The following is a 23,586-nucleotide window of genomic DNA, read 5'->3' on the forward strand; positions in this document are numbered from 1 at the left end:
AGAATCGACTTTACAAAGGTTGGTGTTCGAGGACACCGCATTGATAGCTTCAGAAGGGTTTTTTTTTTTTTTTTTTTTTTTTTTTTAAAGTTGTTTTGTTAGATTCCCATATTCTCCTTTTTATCTCAGTGTGTAATATTTTATGGAGCGAAAAAGTGCTACTTGCAGTTATGCGGCTCACTATGGGAGCCCATTAGAGTAACATTACTGTGCATGGGGAGCATTATCTATGATTATAGGATCAAGCACAGCCTCATTCTCAATGATAAGGACACCAGTTTACAAGCCCACACTCCTTAGCACACACATAAAACGGAACCAAGGCTTCGAACTGACTTATTTTACTCATAATGAACCACATGAAACCTTTATTAGAGTATTTCTTCTTCCTACAAACTAATGAGGAAGTTTTGAGGAAACTATGACGTTTAGGCTGAATATACATATAGATAATACTGTTTTATGCAAATTATAAATACTATCACTGAAATTAAAACATTGCAATAGTATAAATTAATGTTAATGCAATATACAATATAAAATAAAATAAAATGAATAAATAAAATGTTTAACCTGGCCCCACTCATACATTTAATAATATAGACCCTTTGATTGTTTGTAAACATTGTGACATATTTTGTTGGGCGGGGCTTAGCCTGGAGGCTTGTTTTTTTCTGAGCACGAGTGTCCGCTGGAATCCTATAAAACAGAGATTCTCAACTGGTGGGTCGGGACCCAAAAGTGGGTTGCGGACCTGTACTGGGTGGGTCGCCGGACAGCTGGTCAAAGATGAATAAATACCTAATATCTGTCTCTCATGTTGGACTTGCCTTTTATTTTGAAAGAAACTTTTCTTTTGACAGACATGCTGTGAAATACATGTTACACAGGAAATATATATAGATTTATGTTTAAAAAAAAAAGATTATGTATGTGTGTTTTCAACAGCTATTTTTGAAAAACAACATTTGGTTGGTTGAATTAAAGTGGGTCGAGATTTAATGAGATTTAAGCCAATTCTTATCTCAACGTTACAAGTCAACTACTGTCTGCATACACAATCAAAAGACAAGGGAGGCTGGCCTGACTGACTATTTGTTGATTTTTGCGACAGTGCTGCAGTGCTTGTGGCCACTAGGGGCAGTTGATGTGAAAGTTAAAGGTCTAGCGCCCCTAGTGGCCAAAAGTTACACCGTGTGCCTTTAAGTGGTTGTATTTTTTGGTGTATTTTGGAATCGTTTTTTTGTGTTTTTGTTGTTGCTTCATGTATTTTTTGTTGACATTCTTTCTGTTTCTTGAATTACAATTTTTGGTGGGTTTGTCTTGGGGGGCTACACAGAATTAGACCGAGGGTCGCATGTGGCCTCCGGGCCACCAGCTGCCTTACACCATGAAAGACAGATCAAGCCTCACAAATATTTGTATTAGCCACATTTCGATTTAGTCATCTTAAGGGTTATTTACTATTTCATCTATGCTTATTTCATCTTAGGCATCCAGGCGGTAAACTGTACAACCACAAATTATATTTATGTCCACATTGGAAAGACGATTGTTTTCTACATTTGTTCCATGTAAAATGTCATTCCTCGGATCGATATCAGATTGCCTTATAGTCTTTTTGCTTCGACTGTTCAGAGCATTTTTCATCTATTTTTGTGCGACGTGATCAGCTGCATTTACACCCCTCCGTTTCCTCCTCTTCCTCCTCTTCCTCCATGCGTTCCAAGCTTTCAGCAGCCAGTATTCCTAAGAGAGAGCCAATCGTTTCCTCTCACGCACATCTTCTCCTTCTTCTCTTTCATTTTTGCTCCCTCTCGTTCTTTCATTCCAACCAGCAGTTTGTCACTTAGACGATTGTTAGATAAAAATTAGAGCTTTTACAGTATATTTTATAACTATCTACTTGACTTAACATCGGTTTACTATTACAAGTCACTTGTAATTTTAATAATTACTTCCTAGTTTCATTTAGAAAGCTCTAGAACAGTGGTTCCCACCTTTTTTTTTTTTTTTGGATCGTGTCTCCATTTTGATATCAAGAATTTCTGGCATCTCCGAATCGAATTTTTTCTAGATTTAGTTTTTGATCTTGTTTGAGCTCAGATAAAACATTTTTTTACTGCATTTTTGTTGAACTAGATTAACAAAGTTCAAATATTGAAATAACTCCTGGCTTGACCGTGTCATTAACTGATAGCATAGATTTTAATGCATTGTTATTATTTTTGGCACAAGGACAGTTAAAAAAAAATACACTTGTACACTTTGTATATTTTGTAAGATAAGAAATCCAGGCCTTCACTGAAATTTCCCTAAAACTTTATGCTTTATCTCCAGTTGGTAAGGGGGTCATTACACCTAAAACATATTTCCCTTTATTTTGAAGGGAGAGGCTTTGATCTATTAGGTATTATTGAAAAAGTTTTACGATATGTCATGATTACAGTATATGAAAAATATGTGGTTACAATGGGAGTCAGTGGGGCAAATTTGGTCAAGTGTCAGTATGATGCACATCTCATTTTCTATACACTTCCAAAACACAGGACTTTGGAATTGAGCAAATAAAAACGTAAAAACAATAGTGGCAAAATTTCATACAGCTAGCTTTAAAAATGACCGGAATATTGAGAGCGGAACAAATAAAAACATCCAAAATGTCACTTTTGGTCACATAGATGCTCCGAGGGTTAAGTACCGCCTGTAGTGCCAAGGAGTACACGTACCCCCATTTGAGAAACACTGATCTAGAATACTGCTAAAAAAAAATAAAACATTTCAGATTAGCCTTAGCGATTAGACTCACTGTGGAAATGCTATATTAAATAAAGACCAAAAAAATAACATCTTACTGTATGTATTGGATACTCTAGCAGTTTGAAACTACTGTGGCTAATGTAAACTAATGTAAACCCACAGAATGAGCTTTTACATGTCAGCATCTCAATAAGGTTGGCTTAATGTGTTTTAGCATAATGACAGATTGAGGCTCTTCGCGCCAAATCAAGAATGATATTTAGAGAGCTCAGCTGTGCCAACACGATGCTCACACTGTGATTATACGACTTGCCGTTGAGGGAAAGCACAGGATGTGGATTTGTTTGGTGTATAATGACATGCTAACACCCCTGTAATCTTTTCTCCATTTTCTCTCAATGACATTCTAAGTATCCCTAATGCGATCCAGCCATACTCTGACAGACTGGGGGGAACAGTTGTTTCATGTTTGTATAGGAGGATGTGCATTAAGGAACATTTTATACATCTCTAGACTCAAAATGCCACGTTTGTTGTTGTTGTTGTTGTTGTTGTTGTTGTTGTTGTTGTTGTTGTTGTTGTTGTTGTTGTTGTTGTTGTTGTTGTTGTTGTTGTTGTTGTTGTTGTTGTTGTTGTTGTTGTTGTTGTTGTTGTTGTTGTTGTTGTTGTTGTTGTTGTTGTTGTTGTTGTTCCTCTCCCTGAAGGCCCCATTTTTCAAGTGACTACTCCTCCGTTTGTTCTTGTTAGATTGGAATGCAGTTTGGTATACATACTCTATGAATGAGTATTATTAGACACTCACGCTTTTTTTTTTTTTTTTTGTTAAATGGGGCCCGGAGGCCCAACTCCCATTTCAGGTAATTTCCACATTTATGGGAACATTTTTGTGTGATATATTGTTTCAAAGGTAATTCAACGTAGATTACAATTATGCCTTGCACAATTTGATTAGGGGCCCGAGGGGCCCACCCCCCTTTTTTCGGCAATTTCGTTCATTAAAGTTGCTTCATCAATTATTTTTGAGTCAAATATTGTGACAGTTAGTGGTACCGAATCATTGACACATGCCAATATATGAATGGGGGCCATTACTTCGTATGTCTCACCGGTGGGCCAGGGGGTCCCCCAGGGCCCCATTTTTCAAATGACTTCCCCTCTGTTAATGCTTGTTGAATCTGGCTGTAATTCGACATGGATATTCTATGAGCGGATGTCAAGAGCCTCTCGAAGACCCTTTTTTATTCTGTGGAACCGAGTCATTTGACTGAATTCTCGGGAATGTGGGACGTGCTATTCGGCATGGAGACGTTCCACGGACCCAGCCGTAGTTCGTCCGAACTTATTAAATGCTATCATCATTGCCAATCAGAGTTTGGTACCTCAAACACAGCTTTAGAACAATATTCTGTTTATGTTTATCTGGCCTAAAACAACCATTAAATCTAATCAAAACTGATATCAGCTGAAACAGGTCTTTACCCATGTTGGGTTTAGAAGCAGCTAAATTGTGGAAAACTGATAAATTTGGCAACATTCATTTCAGTTTATTTCACTTTCAGTTATTTTTAAACACAATTTAAAAATATATAAAAAGACTGAAACAGGCAGAAGAGAAAATGCTTATGTTCCCAACATAAATAATAACATTCAAGTTACTTTTGTCAATAAATACACACAAAATAAATTATATGTATACATATATACTTTCTTTTATATACAACATTTAACAAAAAAACACTTCATACTCCTACAAACATTTATTCTGCTTCACATAACTCCCTAAAATATATTGTGAAATTTTCATTTTAAAAATAGTGTGTCACTCATTTTTATTTCTTTATCAACATCATTCCACAATTTAACCCCTAAAACAGACAAACATCTTTGTTTGTCTTCTAATCTTTCTTTTGGTAAAATAAACAAATTGATCTCTTAGGCTGTATTTGCTGCTCTGTAGATAGAAGTAGCTTTGAACATTATCTGTGTTCATTTATAATAAATCTCATACGTTTTGACACTAAACATTGAGTTAAATATTGTTAGCATGACTATTAAGAGTATAATTTCTCTTTACCACACACATCGAGCTTTAAATAACAACTCTGTTATTACCAATAAGTGGAAACTGGTGAAAATGTTAATGAGTCAGAAATGGTTAATAACAAATACACATTTGTGGATTTGTTTTGATGACTTGAGTAATGGCAAATCACATGCAACTATATATATATATATATATAATGTTATAGTTGTAATTAATTATCAGATACAAGTATAATTGACCCCAACCCTGGTGAAGAGTAAGGAAAAACATAATATTGCTTGAGTCCTATTTTGTTATTTCATTTCAACATAACATTTTCAATCTAACATGAGATCAAAGTCTAATAGTAGACACAAAATAAAAGAGAAACACTTTTATCCTCAGGCAATTTTCCTCTCTCTCAGTCTCACACAGGTGTACAAAACCCCACACACCCTCGAGTTGTTTGTTTTTCCGACTTCTCTCTATTGTAATTGCAGTGACATTTATATTTGCGCTTGCAGCATGTCTGCCACTTTCTATTACTCGGAGCCAGACTTCGAGAGAAAACTGCACTGAATGCCAGCTGATTGGAATGAACGCCAAAGCAAGTGCACCTAAAACAGCTATTTTGATTGGTTGGCTGGATGCATGCAGTGTGGCAGGGTCACCCACAGTGTTCGAGATAATCACCTGATAATACACATCTATAAACAGCTATCCTACACATTGGTACATGATAATAGGGATAGTCCTTTCCTTTGTCAATTGATCAGTTTTTGAATTTTCCACTCATACACAGCTTTTTCTTCCCCTGACTGTAAAATATGATATTTTTCTCTTTTTATTAAAATGTTGTGAGTGAGAGCCTCAGTCTGTGTGTGTAACCTTGGTATATCAATCTAGACTGAGAAAACTGGCTCCACCACAGTGTCCCATTGATCATTTTTTACAAGTTCGTCATTAAATATTTACTCCGCCTATTCCCCAGTGGCCATACTTCAGTAACGACTGCAGTGATAAAGATGAGCAAACGCAACTAAACATCGTTTTGCTTCACTCTCATCTCTGGCCCATGTCCAACAGAGAAACTGTGGTTAAAGTGATGCTCAAAGCTACCAGAGTTAACATTACTCCTTCCTCTACTTTCATTCTTCAGTTTATGACACATGGGGGGGGTTTAGCGGCCCAGGGGGCCTATTGGGACTGTTGCAGCATGCAGTGTTTTGCCTAAGCCTATGGATGTTTACATGACTAGAAGGTTCACCCCCCCTGTCAGCAAACATCAAGCTTGGTTTTCCCACGTGGGTCAATTACAGAAGCGTCACAGTAGGGGCTGCGCACACAGAAGGTTTGAGTTTGGTATACAGAGAATAGAGTTCACTTCATGAGAATAAGATTTGCATGATTTTTTTCCGTCCGCCACTTTCTCAGCTGAGTTTCATTCTTTCTTCATCCAACTCAAACGTACGATTGACGTACGGACTATTGGTACATTTACCGAACTACACGTACGTGGCGTCTTAGGGTTAGGTTTAGGTTATAACCCAATATCGCAACAATTTTAGGGTTAGGGTGAGGTTTACGGTTAGGTTTAGTCTTAGTCACGTGATGGCCAATGAGGGGCACTGCGTACATATAGAATGTCGGATGACCACCGCCAAATTTTAACGCGTGGTAAAATGAGGAAATTGTGACGGGAACCTTTTAAGCCAACTAGGTGTCAGACCATGATTGTCTGCTGTTGATCGAAGAACAAAAGTTTTATTTTCTGCACGATTGATCTCAACAGAAGAGTTTGGATTCTGCAGTGCTTCAGGTTTTCCAGCCGTGGGTAAAACATCTGAGTCATACAATGCTTTTAACTGGACACACACGCATCAGTTCCAGCTGCTTCACTCTATACTTTTGTTCTTTTTGTTTAAAAGAGTCTCTTATTGACTTAGTCTTCTCCATTATGGCCTTGAAACTTCAATGAGAATCAAAGATACTGATGTAGAGTCCCTGTAAAATGATCCGAAATCGTCTTTAATCAAGTCAAATGTATTTTTGTGACAGTTCTTAAGACTCAGTAAATGAGTTCTAGTCCCTTTTGTAAGGTAAGCTCTTCTTCTGCATATTTTTTTCAAGAAATTCCCATCTTCATTGTGTCAGAAGATGTTTTGCAATGGCTTCTACCAGAATTTGCAGACCCAGAATTGCTCATAAAGTTTTTTTCCTGCATTGTTCTTTGCTAACATGAAGGAGAGTAAATACCTATGCTCTAGTGAATAACAGTATTTCAACAACATCCAACTTTATGCAAACTTTAGCAGCTGAGGATTTTACCGTCACTTTTTTTTTACCTCTACTCTGAGTTTAAGAGTTATGTGCGTTGGCGGAACTGTCTTCTTGCAACTGAGAAAATTACCATTAATTTCTGCAACATTATGTTGTTTTGGCTTTGCAACAAGCTGCTGTTGAGCTGAGTCAACCAAAAAGTGGAAGAGAAATGTCATTGGGTTATTTTATTGGTTTAAAGGTGCAGTCCGTGAATCTCAGATCCCTCTCTCCCCCTCCCTCTCTCTCAATGTGCACACACCTCAGTAAAAGCAGCAACAACACAGTGCAATCACTTACAGCTGCCCAAACGGAGGCTGCTGCGCGCACACGAACAACACATGCACGACAGAGTTCTAGTGTAACAATTACAAATCAAACATAATGTAAATCAAGCAGTAGAAAAGTCACTAATTCCATCGTCTACTCCTCCAGACCATACGCTGTAAAAAAGACGGCACTCCAGCCTGGGAAAGGGGCGGTGCCTGTGAGCAACAACTGTCAGACAGTCCATCAAACACAATCCTGGCTCTGATTGGTTCTTTTTGCTCGGTTGCGGTACATTCTGGCAATCTGCCAAAGGCTGCAGGAGCAGCAGGGAAGACTCAATTTTTTTTTCACACAAACTACTAGTTTGATGTAAAACTGTCCTTACATAGTGACAGCTTTAGCAATTATGACAAAAAGTCTCTTTTATAAGAGTTGCAGACTGCACCTTTAAAGTATGTTGTTATGATAAGAATAAAAACAATGCACTGATCAACCTTTCAGAACAATAATTACCAAGGAAAAATAACCCATTTTACATAAAAAAAACTATTTTAACATTAGCTTGTTTTTGTACGGAGTACATTTCTTAGAAATAAAATGTTTCTCACGTGGTACTTCCCTAACCATTGAAAATAGAATTATATATATTCTTTTTTTTTTTTTAATAGAATTTTATTATCATTCAAAATGTGGATTTCATCCAACAACAATGTTCAATCCAATGACTAAACGTGTTCTACAATTCAAACGTTGAGTCATTTCTTCTGTTGGTGAATTTCCAATCAGTTTGAGGCACCAATCCAGACAAAAACAAAAGCCTGGACCCCAGGTGGGAGGAAAAAAAAAAAAAAACCTAAAAGAAAACCTCAAGCCTTGCCAACCTCAAGAACCTCCGAATTTCAATTTCCACATCAAGGTGCAAGTCGGTCTCTGGATGGCCGATCTTTCCCGAGGGACAAAGGTCAATTTGATCAATAGATTTCAGAGGAAAGTTTGTCGCCCACAACATAAAACATGAATGAGACTTTACTTTAGAAAGTACCAGCCAGGCGTGAAATAACACAAACACAACCAAAAAAAAAAAAAAAAAGAAGAGACACAAACTTTCAGTTTGCTAAAAAATAACTGATTCCAATCATTCACCTCACGTTCTTCCATCTTTCCCTCCTCAGGGGACCTCCTTCCATCTTTCTTTGTCTCCTCTGTGAAAATGACTAAACATTTCTTTTTGTTTACAGGTTCCTGCAGATAAAGACTGTTCTTTTGCACTTCTCCGAGGAGCATGTCGAGTTGATAGTTTTTCCTGAATGCCCTTGACAAAGTCACATGACTATAATAACAGTGAAAAATCACTGCAACTCCTTGTTGTTTCCTCTTGCATGCAAGTGGCTACTAAACAACGGATGCCATCTTCAATTGATTGGCCATAGACAAATATTCTGACACCAACAAGACACCACAGACACCATTATTTCTGCCGTTTTCCCTTCCCCTGAAAACAAGCCCCTCCCTAACAGCTGTCCCACCCCCTTTTATGGACGTTGATTTGCTAACTTTTTGTCTCTTTTACTAACAAGCTTCCAAAGTCTTCCAATTTGATTCTGATCATTGGTGACTTTCCTTTATCCTTGACCTTTTTTATGATTTTTAACAACTAACACTGTGTCATTCACGGAATGTGACCCATCTGTTTTGTTTTTTTTAACTTACTACTACTTGCATACTAACAAATGTACCGTTTATCCCTTTTTACCTTTTATTTTTACTTTTTTTTTTTCTTTATTATTATGAACCTCAAAAGTTGTTTTAAATATTTGCATCTTATTTTAATGCATTACTATTACAAATTAGGAGAATGCAGATCTTTAATTTGATAGTGAAATATTTTAGACAATCTTTTTCACATTTCCCCCCCTTCTTTGGGGCTAAGGTGTGCTTTCTTAAGTTTTTAAGGTTTACCGTTATTATATATTTTTTCTTTCTCCTCCCCCTGTTTCCTCCTGAAGCACGCAGGCATTGGACACGCTATGGTAAACAAACTGCATTATATGGTAGCTATCATTCTAACTGTCTTACACATTGGTTTGCCCTGGGTTTTCCGTTACCTCTTTATATTCAGTTTGCTTTACTTAAAGTACTGTCCTTCATCAATTCCAAGGTAGATGAAAAACTCCACCTTTCTGTTTTTCTTCTGGCCCTCTTTCTGTATATTTATATATGTTACCTCTTTATATCATCATCCAGATTTAATTTACTTAAGACTTTAAATTGACATCCAAAGAGGTCTGCCCCAACAAATAAAACTCTTTATGTATCATTTATTTTCTTTTTTTATACGACCCGTATGAGGAAATAAAAAAAGTATATATTTTTTCAAGCCTTAGAAGTGTTATAATTAATACCCCTCCAATTTCGAATCCTCAGTTTTGTCTGTTTCTCTCTGAATTCAGCACACACAGCAGACTTTCCATTCCAAAAAAGTGGCTTATCCAGTCAATGACAGTCCAATCCATTTGTTAGTTGTATCATTTTTCTCGCTAATGAGACTGATGACCCTAATGAGAATCTGCCGGAGCTGTTCAGCCTGTTAGGGAATGACTTGTTAACATCACGGCTGACCATTCTGTGCTTTATAGAGTCTTTAACAACTCTTGATTTAGTGGTCAAAGCCCTAGCTGTAAAGTAGGGCCTCAATGAGTGCATGATCCCATTAGTGACACAAGGCTTGATTCATGAGCATGATAGGAGAGTTCTTCAATCTGCAAATGAGAGCTGAGAAACAAGTTTCGGAAACAGTTCTGAGATATACTGTTGATGTTTATACAGGAATGTGATGAGAAACCGGATGTTTCTGGCAGTCCTAGCATTTCCTACCAAGTGTCCATCTAGGGCAGCCAGGAGTTAAAGAAACAATGCCATTTTTTGTCAGACATGCTCACTGCCTTGTTGTGGGTCAAAATCAAAGGAAGAGTTGGAACACACTCTGTGACCCGACTAGATGGTGATTCCGGTCGCTTCCGTCAAGCCAGGATCAACTGGCTGATGGCGGCTAACACAAGGTGGCCGAAGCTTAAGAGTAAACGTGGAATTCAGCCATCAGAACAATCAGAAACATCGTGTTAGGTCATAGAATTTGTCAAACTCCCACTACGGTGGTAGTGGGAGTAACACCAGTTACTGAAAAAAAGTAACTAATTACCATTATCTCAGTTACTATTTTGATTACTTACACCAAAAAGTAATACTTTACTGGAAAGAGTAACTTTTAAATTACTTAGAATTAAATAATGTATTATTTTTTTGGTCATTTGTGTCTGTACAACTTCATTTCAGTGCTGTATCAGAAAATTCTCTACTGTTGAGCAACTCTGTGGTGGAGGAATAGTGGTTAAGAAAGCTGGCTTGTAATCAGAGGGTCAGTGGTTTGAATCCCTCCTACCCCTACTGCTCCTGTATTAACATTGCTTTGGCTAAAAGCCTCTGCTAAATGAAATTGTATTGTACCCATTCCTACAGTTTCTAATCATTTACATTCACAGTACTAAACTCTGCTCAGTATTAGTCTTTACAAACACCAATCCAACTGAAAAACAAAGTATTTTTTCAATGCCAGTTTATTTACCTGAAACCGGCAGAAACTGAAAATGTTACATGGAATTCTGAAATAAATAACACATAAAAACCTGAATATTATTCAGAGTCAAAGATAAAAAATTAAAGTGGCTTCAGCATTATAAAAATGGCTGTGTTTAGCCCTTATAATGTTCCCCTATGTACAAAAACAAGCAACAATGTACAACATAAACAAAAAACGCCTTCTAAAATAAATAAATTAAAGCAATCTGAATTAAGTCACATAATGGACAAACGCAATATTTTGTGACGGTAACTGCCTTTATTTCTTATAAAGATATTGCGTTAGAGTACGGTGGCGCGGTAACACGTTATCGCCGAACACATTGGTGGTACCGGGCATTCCGATTACTTTAGTCTGCTTTTACTCTTAAACTTCAGTCGCACTGCATTGCTACGGTCAGCCTTAATCAGCTACTGAAGCTGGCCCTTGATGGTGGCTAAGCGGAAGCGCCCGGAATCACCATGTAGTTGGGTCACGACTTGTGTCACAGCTCCTCCTTTGACTCCCATGTCTGACCAAACGCAGATTTCAATAATCCCTGACGGGACTATCAAAGAAAATTACACAACAAAACCTGTAATCTAGTATGACAAATGATCTTTTATACAGAGCTTGCAATTGAAAATGTACTACAGGTACCTTGTTAAAAGGTTAAAGGTCAATGAAGCCAGTAGTTCTGTCTTGTAATGTACAGCACCAATGCAGATCCTATACAAACACTTCATCTTTGTAGCATTAGTCCAGCCCTGTATGGATAATCGGATGTAGAGCGAGAGGCTTTCACTGGATTGCCAATCAATAATTGATTTTGTCTGCCCATTGATGCAGACTGTGGAAAGAACTGCCATAGAAACCTCACTGTGTGCATTCAGACCCTAATTAACACTAGTTTAAAACTACTTTACTGGCCTCATCTTTTGCATGACTAGTTTCTTGGTGTATTTTTGTTAATCTAAAGGTTGCATTGAGCATATATGCAAATGTATATATCACGGCCAACATATATACATACATATATCAATTACCTTAATATATTCAATGTTTTATATATCTTTTTATTTTATTTCTTTTTTCTAAATTTCCCTCTTTTTAAGTTTTTTTTTTTGTTTGTTTGTTTGTTTGTTTTAATTAACCTACTAAAATAAATAAGGACCTCACAACTTATTCTCATAACACCAAAAAAATATGGGAAAAAAGAAGGGACAGATTTTCATGTTCTGGTGAACAGAGGATTGACAAGTAGCCATTTTACTCAGCTTTGGCTCAAATTCTACTTACATAATAAATTCATTCTTTACAGAAAGTTGAAGAATAACATGAGATATCCATATTATACATACGGTATATAGTGTAGTTTGCTACAACTCAAAGAGTTGAGACTGTTATTCCAGGACATTCTCCTTTTTGAGATCCTATTCGCCAGAATTTTGATGTCTTCTCTCTCTCTTGACTTTCCCCATTCTTTAAAAAAAACCCTCTCATTCCCATCATCTGTGATTGCTGACACAAATATCATCACATTACCAAGTACCAACTTCAAACTGACAGTATCCAGTGATGCATCCTGCATGCATGTTTTTGGCTAGAACGTCCTTCCATCAACTGGTACATGAGGTGGAAATGCTGCTCTAGCCTAGCACGTATTGATCCGTTGCACCTGTGTCTCAAAAGCTTTTTATGTTGCTTTCAAACCCTCAACTTTTAACAGCTTAAGCTTGTGTCTGTCTTACCCATTTGTCTGGTGCTTTGTAATATCTTCCTCATTTTGCCACATCTTACCACATTTCTTTTAATAGCCTATCCATATGTGTTTTGTCTAATGCTGCTTTCCAACTCACTAACGTCCATGGTGTCATTATCTGTTTTCTTAAAAGCATGGCTTGTGTGTCAACCCGTGAGCTTGAATGGATTCATTTTGTTTCTTCTTAACCAAAACAAACCCTTGTCATATGAAATCTCATATTCTGGATCTGGTTTGAGCAATCAAATTCCAGAGGACTTTTAAAGAATCCTCACATTCCTCTTACCATTTTGACTAAATTGACTAAATTGATGTTACTAATCTATTGTTTTAACCAAACCTTTGTTGTAACTGTACTAACAACCATTTTTGTGTCTGACTTCCCCTTACTTACAAAAGTACTAACCGATTCCGTTCACCCTCCAACCCCTGCGACTCTTTTCGGCATACAACTAAAGACTCACTCCCTTCTCTGCTTTTTAACTTTAAAAGCAGCTTACTTTCCAAGAGGCTTGATTTGAGTCTAAAAGGAAATTCATCATCTGGTGCAATTTGTGCACTATTTTGACATGTTGCCAGACACCCACAGAAGTCCAACCAGAAATGTATTCCCCTTCCTTCCTTTTGATTCCTGGTTGTCGAGGGTAGAAAGCCTGGGGTTTCCAACAATTGGTAAGTGGTTCGATTTGGGTCAAAGCTCAAATTATAAAGAGGGGAAATTGAAGATAAAAGAAAAACAGGTATTGGTATCATCGCCCAATCCACATGCATAACATTCAGCTTGTAGTGGAAACACAATGTAGCCAAATTAATCTGTGAATGCATTTATCTGAATATATAAACCATATGATTAGTAAAAAAAAAACAATGATTATTTGAACTAATTACCAATACAACCAAAAATGTTTCCTTTCTAGAACACCACTGTAGAAGTATTTGTATTAATTCTTAAAAGGCAGCATTAGGTTAGCTCTAATAATGGTAAACGTATGCCTCATCAAAAAAAAAAAAAAAAAAAAAAGTAGAAAAATATCACATGCTATGCATATGTTTAACCACATGATTCAGCCCAAATTTTGCTAGTTCCATGTTGTTTCACAACATTGCAAGCTAGTTGTTGGTGGCTAGGCTAACAAGTCCAGATGGAGGTTTGCTACTAGATTTAAAGCAATGAAATATTTTGTTTACTTTACATTCACTTCAACAGTGTTTGTGGGAAATAGAAGTTACGTATAGCAATTTTGGTTCTTAGCAAGAACTTGTACTTGTAATTCATCATACACAGCCAACCTCCATCTTTGTTCTATTTCTATTATTATAATCATTATCAAGCAATCACAGTATCAGTTGGCATTTATTTCACTGACCACAATCGAAGTTCAGCAGACATGCGTTTAACTTGTAGGCTATTATCATCTATGAGCACAGAATAATAATGAAGAAAGCCAAGGCTCTATGTTTAGTTGTTACTTTGGTCTAAGTAAAACTGAAACTTTATTAATCACCAGAGGACAATGTAGTGTTGTCTGACAATCAAGCAATTACAAGTAGCAACAAGTAAACAGTCAAAAGGACACTTTAGACACGTTTTCATTTGAGAAGTAAAGCCTCTGGATTAATAACTAAGATTAAGCACCGTCAACATAAATGCCCAAGACTTTTTTAGTCTCGACCAAAACTCATGACCTTGTAGATATGGGTTTGCAACCCTATAATATATTTTTAGCTACCAAGAAAACTATTGAACCTTTTTCGGAACATATGCAGAGATGTTTCTATTTCAACGCATTTTATTCTAATTGTGCAACTGTGATATTGTCGTAAATAGAAAAGAGGAAAGTATATTAGAATGCAGTATCATTTTATTCCATCTGAAGGTTAAAGTGATAAAACTGCAACATTTTGGTTTAAGTATGGGTAGATGTCTTGGTTTGAAAAATTTGCATTCCTTCTTTCAAGCGATCAAGTAACCTCTGATATCAGCGCTTTCTTTTCTCCGGCCAATGATGCAAGTAATTGTAATTTTCCTATTGCAATGCAGAGTCGTGTGGGTGCTGTTGTGAATAATTATATCAATCAGTGAGCACAGAATTGTTTGTTTTCTTTGTCTCGATTTTGCCCAGTAATTGTTCTTGGTCTTATGTCGACACATTGTCTCGAGGGAATTTTGCTGCTGCTTAGTTCGAACCTTTTGATCCCAGAATAGAAAACTGAGTGAAAAGTATTGTCTGAGGCTTGTTGATTTTTCTTTTTTTCATCACAGCTTGAGTACAAAAAGGCATTTAAGAAGAAGAAATACATGGTCTTTGCTTGGAAATTTATGGGTGTCTGGCAACTGGCCCAATGCTAGTCCCTCAGTACTTCATCAGTACATTAAATTCATAAGATGATCCATCAACAGCCTCACATAAACTGTTCCTAGAAGCTCCCTGTAGTGTACTTTCCCTCCAAACAAACCTGTTTTCTTAAGCAGGGAAGCTTTATCACTGGTGTCTACTCTAAAAAGGTGAGACTACTGGTAGATCCAACCAAGGACATACTAATCCCATGGGTGGGTCCGCTCTGAACAAATGACTATAGCTCCTGCTGAAAGTCCCAACAGACATCTCCAAAGGCATCCCAATACAAACCAGCATAAAAAAAGATCCATCTGGCTCACCAAGCACCAACAGCAGACATAAAAATGAGTTGCCCTTTTGAGAAGGGAAGTACGGTCAAGAATTGATAACAGAAACACTATCCAAAAGGAAGTGAAGATGCAAACTCAGTTTGGGTGATAGATCTGTGGAGTGCAGTTGCTAAAAAGCCTCTTTTTTGTTGACTTCTCATTTAAACTGATTTTTTGATTGAGAATGAATGAGACTTTCACAAGTTCATATGGTTACAAATCAACCAACATGAGTTTTTGATCTGTTATCACAAAGTTAATGGTAGAGTAAGAATACTTCTATTTATTAAATGTCATACATTAACAAAAGTCAAAGCAGTTCCCCAATGAAATCAGAGTATTTGGTAATCAAAAGCATATGCTCTTCAGTAAACCCAGTCACTGTTTCATTGCTGACATATTTTGTATATTTAGCTCACTTTCCTCACATGTTGCTAATTTTTCTTTCATTTGACATAGCAATGTATATAAAAAAACATGTTATATATAATTGTAAAAAAAAAATGTATACACATGAAGAAAAAATCTAAATATAAATGTTCAATTTAAATGTTAATTCTAAACCTAAATGTTGAATCTTAAAATGAATCTTAAATCTAAATGTAAATGTTAACGCTAAATATAAAAGTGGAACCTAAATGTAAATGTTAAATCCAAATGTTAAGTATAAATGAAAATGGTCAATCTAAACCTAAATGTTAAATCAAAATGTAAATGTAAAAAACACTTTATATTTTAAGCTAATGCTTCAATTAATGGTAGTGGTAATATTAAATCTAAATTGAAATGGTAAATCTAAATGTTAAATCTAGATCTAAGTGATGCCAATCCTTGCACTGGGACAAGTTAAATGTAAAGACAAGTGTTTTAGGTCAAGATATTACTGAATTATCTTTTGGTTAGTTATGAATCATTTACTATTATTATTTTTTAGTATTCAAATGTTCTTTGGACTGAAATATTAAAGGATGAATTAGGTTTTATTTTATTTAGCACTGTTTATCTGGCTTCTATAAAAATTCAGAAGCTAATAATTATTACTTACATTAGTTGAAGCATTAGCTTAAATTATACAGTGCCTTTCTAGACACCTTAAGAGATGCTAATAAAAATGTCCATTCATAATGATTGATGTTTACTTAGACAATATAACACAACCTTATTTGTCAATCTGTCTATTTTAAATTTGTTTATCATATAGCTTTCCAATCTATTGTTTTAACTGGGCTAACAAAAACAAAACTAAAACAATTAAAATCCCCACCTGTTAATAGCATAGCGATATATGGCATCCTATCATTATTTTTTAAAGTGGTTACGTTGGTGTTAGCAATAATGCTATTAGCCTAAACAACTTAAATTTTTTGTGTATAGTTAATTACCACGTTCACCAAAGGTTTTGTTTCTACGCATTTATCAAAAATCAAAAACACATCCAAGGCATTTTAGCATCATCTAGGCCATCATACCAATACGTTTCTGTTGTGAGTAAACACTTATCAGGATCCACAAAACAGGTTTTTTTACGAGTAAAGACAAATACTGTATGTTGCTATAAAGCAAATATAATGTAACCATAGAAGCCAATGGTAGTTAATTATCTATCAGTTTCCATTTAGCAACTGCACTCTGGAGTGAATTCCCCAGTCTGACTCGCTTCAAAAGTAACCAACCAAACGATAGCGCTAAAGGAAATCCGCTTGCCCGTCGCTTGTGTTTAATTCTATCTCTTCCCTCTCTTTCCTTCCATTTCATCTAATTTCTCTCCTATCTTATTATCTCTTCCTGTCTGCTCCACTATCCTTCCTTTTCTTTTTATTTTTATATCTTTCACTCTCGGGCCATGCCTGTAACAGGTGACCATCTCAGTTGATGGTATTTTGACCACCACTGGTTACACCCAGGAGGATTACACCATGTTGGGCTCTGATGACTTCTTCTATATTGGAGGGAGCCCGAACACGGCAGACCTGCCTGGATCGCCCGTCAGCAACAACTTTATGGGCTGCCTCAAAGATGTAAGTAAATCCATGTCAGTGGTTCATATAAATATTAAACAGATTTGGTAGGATTTTAGCTTATTATATAGTTGCTCCGTGGTATAATGTTAGCATTCTCTTCTCCCAATGCATAGTATGGATACAAATCCCCACTTTGTCAGGCTGTCAATAGCATATAGTGATATGTTGGCATTCTATGATTTTATGTTGTTGTTAGCAATAATGCAATTAGCTTAAAGCAAGTTTAGCACACACAACAGACATGATAAACATAAATGGTTTTCCTCCACAGTCCAAAATATTACTGTTATGTAAGCATGTATACTAGGGGTGGGGTAAAAAAAAATCGATTCATTTAAGAATCGCAATTCTGAATCGATTCATAAACTTAAAAAATCTTTTATTTTTTTTCAAGAAAAACTCCACTTAGATTCTTTACTCAAGAAACACTGTAGACTGAACATACAAGTGTTCTCATAAATAGAAAATACCATAAAAAAGGGTGCTAGCTTCATGCTAACGTCTATGGGAAAACCCATGTGTATCCTCATGCTAACATTTAGCACAATCGGCGGGGATTTATATAACACTTCGTTTATGCTTAACTTTCACAAACACAGTCTTAGGAGTGCTATCAAACAATGCACTTAAACATACTCACAAGCATGTGTTTTCTCAAGCCGAAAATACAAGAACTTAGTAGAGACTAGTAGGCCATGGGCTTTCAAGATGGCGACTTCCGACTACTACGACAACAGTGTTGGGCCAAAACACACAAACTCACCCATACCTTTACAGTCTATGACACAATCTCACCAGGAAACATCGACCCCAACTTACAATGCATTACATAGACAGCACAAGGAGTCAGTTTATTTAAAATTATCTTATACAAACTATTGATTTGATGCCATGATTTGCCTTAACACAAAATGCATTGTATACATTTTTAAATCGAGAATCGTTTGAATCAAGAATCAGTTTTGAATGGAATTGTGACTCCAAGAATCGAATCGACTCGTGAGACACCGAAACATTCACATCCCTAATGTACACTAGAGGTGTCCCAATCCGATGCAACGGATTTTATCGGACTGCATCTAAAATCACCGATATAAGCTCTCCGATAAAATGTTCCGCTCCAGCACTTCTATCCATAGGTGACTGTGGTTCACACCCCAACAAAGTAACCTACTGTTGCTGACTATTGTTCTGTGTTTGAGTAACATCACTTAATCAAACCTTTTCTTACATTCCACACTACAAAATAAGTAATAAAAGTATGTATGATTTGTGCTGATATTGTATCGGACCAATATCGGTATTGGCCGATACACAAGGCTGCAATATCGGTATCGTATTGGAAGTGAAAAAGTTGTATTGGGACCAGTGTTGGGAACGTTACTTTAAAAAAGTAATTAGTTATAGTTACTCACTACTTGTTCCAAAAAGTAACTGCGTTAGTAACTAAATTACTCTATAATAAAAGTAACTAATTACCAAGGAAAGTAACTATTTGCGTTACTGTTTAAAAAAAAAAAAAAAAAAAAAGTTGCTATATGTCAAATAATTCATTTTTTTTAGATGCCTGTGTCGTGAGGTGCTTCATTAAATTTGAGTTGCTTACAACGGATGTCGACAAAGTCATCACTCCTGGATATAATGTACACTTCACATACACGTTCTTGCCTTTGTGTGTGTGTCGCGTGTGCTGGCACGTCGCCTGAGCCAATCATAATCGCTCACCTTGTTTTTGACCCACCTCCTCACAACAGCTGAGTAAGAAGCCAGGGATGTTTTCGGATAAAAGTTTATTCAGTCAATACATGTAACGCACCGCATTTAACGTTCAGTAACGATAACGGCGTTGTAGCGGCGTAAAAAGTAATTCGTTAGATTACCCCGTTACTGAAAAACAAACGCCGTTACCATACGCCATTATTTTATTCCAAACACTAATCGGGACATCCCTAATGTACACTATGATAGCCTAGCATCATGTTTTTGAACATGAACACAAACCCATGCACACTAATTGAAAATATGCACAAAGAACTACTTGTGGTTGAAAATGGTTGGTTGTTTTTATGTTTGGTGTAGATTTGCAGCCTACTATTTCCAGGATGTTACCCTATTTACCTGTGACCATTATGTTTGACATTAGCTTTTTTCCAATATCCGATATTTTCCTAATTTCAGCAAGTTCATTTTGTCTTCTTTTTGTATCGTGCTACCTATGTCAGATACTGTCCAATGAACAAAATAGTACATAATTTCATGCTTGTGAATTTCTAAATAGGGAACAGTTATTTCCTTGTACTTTTATTTCATTTTGCAAATTTCAAGAAGATATTATTGCTTATAGTGTATGTTATGCACTGAGTTTGAATGTAATTTACAAAAAACATTCTGATTCTGATTACAGTTCAATTTTACCTTTCATTGAAACATTTAGTTATTTTAAAAGCTTTCGATTATACCTTAGTTCATTCCATATGTTTCAACAATTCAATAGCGAGAAAAAACGAGATTTGTTGCTATCAGGTGTTTTTTTTTTTCCAATTTATACATGTTTTGGTTGTGGTTTTTGGCTGATCTCTCTTTTACTACTAAACACAATGGATTTGAACAGGAAATGTGTAAATTCTGTGATTTTCACCATAAAAAATGTTGAAATCATGCAGAAAACTATATTATAAAGCAGTATAGACAGATTCATTTTCTCTTACTCTGACTGCACGTCACTGGTTCATTTGGAGCATTATCCTCACATTTGGCCATTTGTTGACTGCATGTTTCTCTGGGTGAGAAAGCTTCCATATGTGAGCGTGGGAGGTATCAGACAGTTTCCTGAATCCTTTTCAAGTGTTTCCTTCCTCTTTATCTCACAGTTCTGCAGACCAAACATATTCAGCGAGATGTGTGAAGTAACTATTTGGGGTCGGAAGGACTCGTTTATTTACTAATGTAGGAATAACAGTGTATAGTTACAGGACAGTGCGTTCTGCTAACTACTATGGGTGCTGTAATTCATGGCTAAACAAGCTGTCAACAGGACAGACACCTATTAAGTATTACGCTCTTGTAAATGTAATGAATTGTATAGAGGAAAAGCAACATGGTGCCATCGCATATCCTCATAAAATTCGCGTTGAGTGAATAAGCAATTACTTTTACCATCACTTTTAATGGATCACAATGTAATCACACTATATCTGACTTAATTATGCCTGTAGAATTACATTTTCATTATTTGGATTGCTAACGGAAGGATCCCTTGTGTGTCGTTTCTTCACACTTATCAAGACAAGGCTGGATATAGGTAATGTACAGTCAGAGGAGAGAGGGGTGGGAATGATGGGATAACTGTGAGATTCTAGCAGGATCTAACAGCTTTAAATTAGATAGAAGTGAAAAATAGACGAGAACAAAGTAGTTGTAAAATTAGCAGATGGTTTCAAAGTAGATTATGTGCTGGTAAATGAGTGTAGCATTTTCACAAAAGAAATATACAGTATGTTTGGGAAAGTATTGAAATAAAACCAAAATAAATAATCCCCCACATCAAAGACAACATTTGAAGAAAATACATTGTTGCTCTAGGAGTCGCCATTGTGCCTAGCAACGTACAAAGTTAAAATCTGAACTGATTACCAAAATAATCTATTTAATGATCAACATAGACAGACTGGGTTGGAGAAACATGAAAATAAAGAACTTTTTGCATTACAGCACTGCTTTTAGATAGTGGGGGAGGTAATCAGGAAGATAGGACATACCTTTTTTTTTTTTTTTTGTTATTGCAATAAAATACATTGATTTATTTTATTGCTTGATTGTGACCATCACCAGCCCTCCCTAAGGAAGGGTAAGAAATCTTTTATTATAGGGAGGATATAAAAAGGGAGAGCAGTGTTACACCTAAGTGGAGGGGGAGGGGGAAGGGGAGGGGAAAGGGAGCAGGGAGGAGAGACTCAAGGTAGGAAATAGAAAAGGTGGGGAAGAATAGACTGTTTTGCAGTGAGGGTGAGATGTGAGGTTGTAGAGTATATTGTGCTTATTATATTGTGTAATCCAGCCAGTATGGTGACAAGTGTGAAGCTTAGCTATAATGGTGGTGGCTGTGAACAGAGGGAATGAGTGAATGGTAGTACCTAAAGCAGGTATTTGGGATTAACGTGTCTAAGGTTCAGCCCAGTATGAGTTTTATCCCACATCCCAAGGCGTGCCAGTGCATCGTATACCAGTATATGTGCAAAAAAAAAACTGGGCCCGCAGATGCAACCAGACCAGCAGAAAGAGTGGAGGCCAGGGAGCCCCAGGCAACCCCCCCGTGGCCGAGCAACCCCCCAGATGCCCCCAAGATCCCAGGCCGAGAGGCAGCCACCGCCCCCCACACACACATCCGAGGAAGCCCCAAGCAGCCGAGCACCCAATGCATCCCCCCCACCGACCCCAACCCCAAGGCCCCCCGCCCGCATCCAGACTCCCCCACCCACCCACACCCAAGCACCCAACCCCCTGAGGGCAGGGCCCAGAGAGCCCCCCGCCCGAGACCCCAGCAGAGGAGCCAAGGCCCCTGCCCAGCAGATGGCCAGAGCCGCGCGGAACGGGCAGCCGACAACCACGCCCATAGTTGCCGAGGGCACCAAGGGGATGCTGCAAGCCGCCCCGCCGGCCCCCAGGCGCACCAACCAGGCACCCCAGAGCGCGCCAGATCGCCTTTCCTTGATGCCGCCCCGGACCCACACGCCGCGAGATAGGACACACCTGAAAGTAAACAGAAGGGAAAAAAAAGCAATCGACTCAGTCATACAACACAGTGGTAGAGTGAGTTGTCCAATAACCAAAGGGTTGGGGGTTTGAATTCTGCTCTAGCCAAGTCATTGTCGTTGTGTCCTTGGGCAAGGCACTTTACCCACATTGCCTTGTATGAATGTGGCGTATGAGTGAGTGTTGGCTGGAGGGACCGATGGTCCACTATGGCAGCCACGCTTCTGTCAATCTGTCGATCATGAGGCCCCGCCCACACCACTGACTGTGGCTCAGTGAGTGAGGAGATGGGAAGAGACAGCGACCTGCCCACTTCGTATAATTTCGAAATATTTAGCATTACACTTGGTGACCGATTTAACATTTAGATTTAACATTTAGATTCATATTTAACATTTAGATTCATATTTAACATTTACAGTAGATGTCTTTTTCATGCGTACACTTTTTTAACAATGATATAGAACAGTGTTGCCCAACCTTTTCTGTCTCATGTACCCCCCGACTCCTCTTCAGATTAGGAGAACACCCTTCGTCACTCGATTTTATTAACCTTTCTTGTTTTATTTACATGTTAACATGTTGGCCTCTGAAGTCTCCTACAGCTTGAAAATTTCAACCTGTACGTTTAACGCACACTAAATATCAATTTTGTGTATTACAATTATTGATCAGAGAATATATTGACCTCAATTTTAGTAATGTGCATAACATGCTCGGAACAATTTAGTAGGATATTAAGGCCACAATATTGTTTATTCCATTAATGCTGTTTATTGTGAACGGGCGGAAAAGATGCTGGATGAACATGTACAGTGTCTGAAATAGGCTTAAAAATGACTCAGCATGTTGGAAATAAATTCATCAATGTTTTAAAGTACCCCTGCAATGTGTTCAAGTACCCCTAGGGGTACACGTACCCCAGGTTGGGAACCACTGATATGGAACATGCTGTTTTACATGAATTTCTGAAGGAAATTGAGCTAAATGTGAGGAAAGTGACCTAAATGTTTAAAATATGTCGGCTATGAAACAGTGAGAGTTTTTACATTTGGCACCCCATATAACCACACCTTAATTACTCTATTTTTTTGTTTTTTTAGCTGAAGTTAAAATGTTGAAATCTGAAATTGTGTAGTGCAGTTGACTGTAATGATTTAATCTGTTGAAAAGGCAAAAACTTTTCCACACTGAAAGGCATTGAGGGTTCACTGAGCGTATGTGGAAGCAGCATGTAAGCCAGAAGAAGGTGAAAGCCACAAGTAGAGCGAGTGTACTGAGCAGTGTCCTACATCATGTGCTGGTTTCTGTGGCGCTGCGTGGATGATCAACAGTGCTCTGGTCCAATGCCAGGCTTTCATGCCATCACCGTGGTCTAATACACTTTGATTGGCT

The 23,586-nt window shown here is 37.3% G+C and overlaps 1 protein-coding gene across 3 annotated transcripts in view; it reads left to right on the plus strand.

The window, feature by feature from the left end:
* The window catches only part of LOC114480087 (neurexin-1-like), a 577,574-nt gene that overhangs the window by 18,391 nt on the left and 535,597 nt on the right, over positions 1 to 23,586 (plus strand). For 2 of the 3 annotated variants that reach the window (XM_028473908.1, XM_028473906.1), the window contains exon 2: positions 17,275 to 17,436. In XM_028473908.1, the coding sequence (XP_028329709.1) occupies positions 17,275 to 17,436 (162 nt within the window). Of the gene's footprint in view, positions 1 to 9,378; positions 9,403 to 17,274; positions 17,437 to 23,586 lie in introns of all 3 variants that reach the window. The other variant, XM_028473907.1, reaches the window with a different exon arrangement.

The sequence above is a fragment of the Gouania willdenowi genome, chromosome 18, assembly GCF_900634775.1.
Source record: "Gouania willdenowi chromosome 18, fGouWil2.1, whole genome shotgun sequence".
Classification (NCBI taxonomy): Eukaryota; Metazoa; Chordata; class Actinopteri; order Blenniiformes; family Gobiesocidae; genus Gouania; species Gouania willdenowi.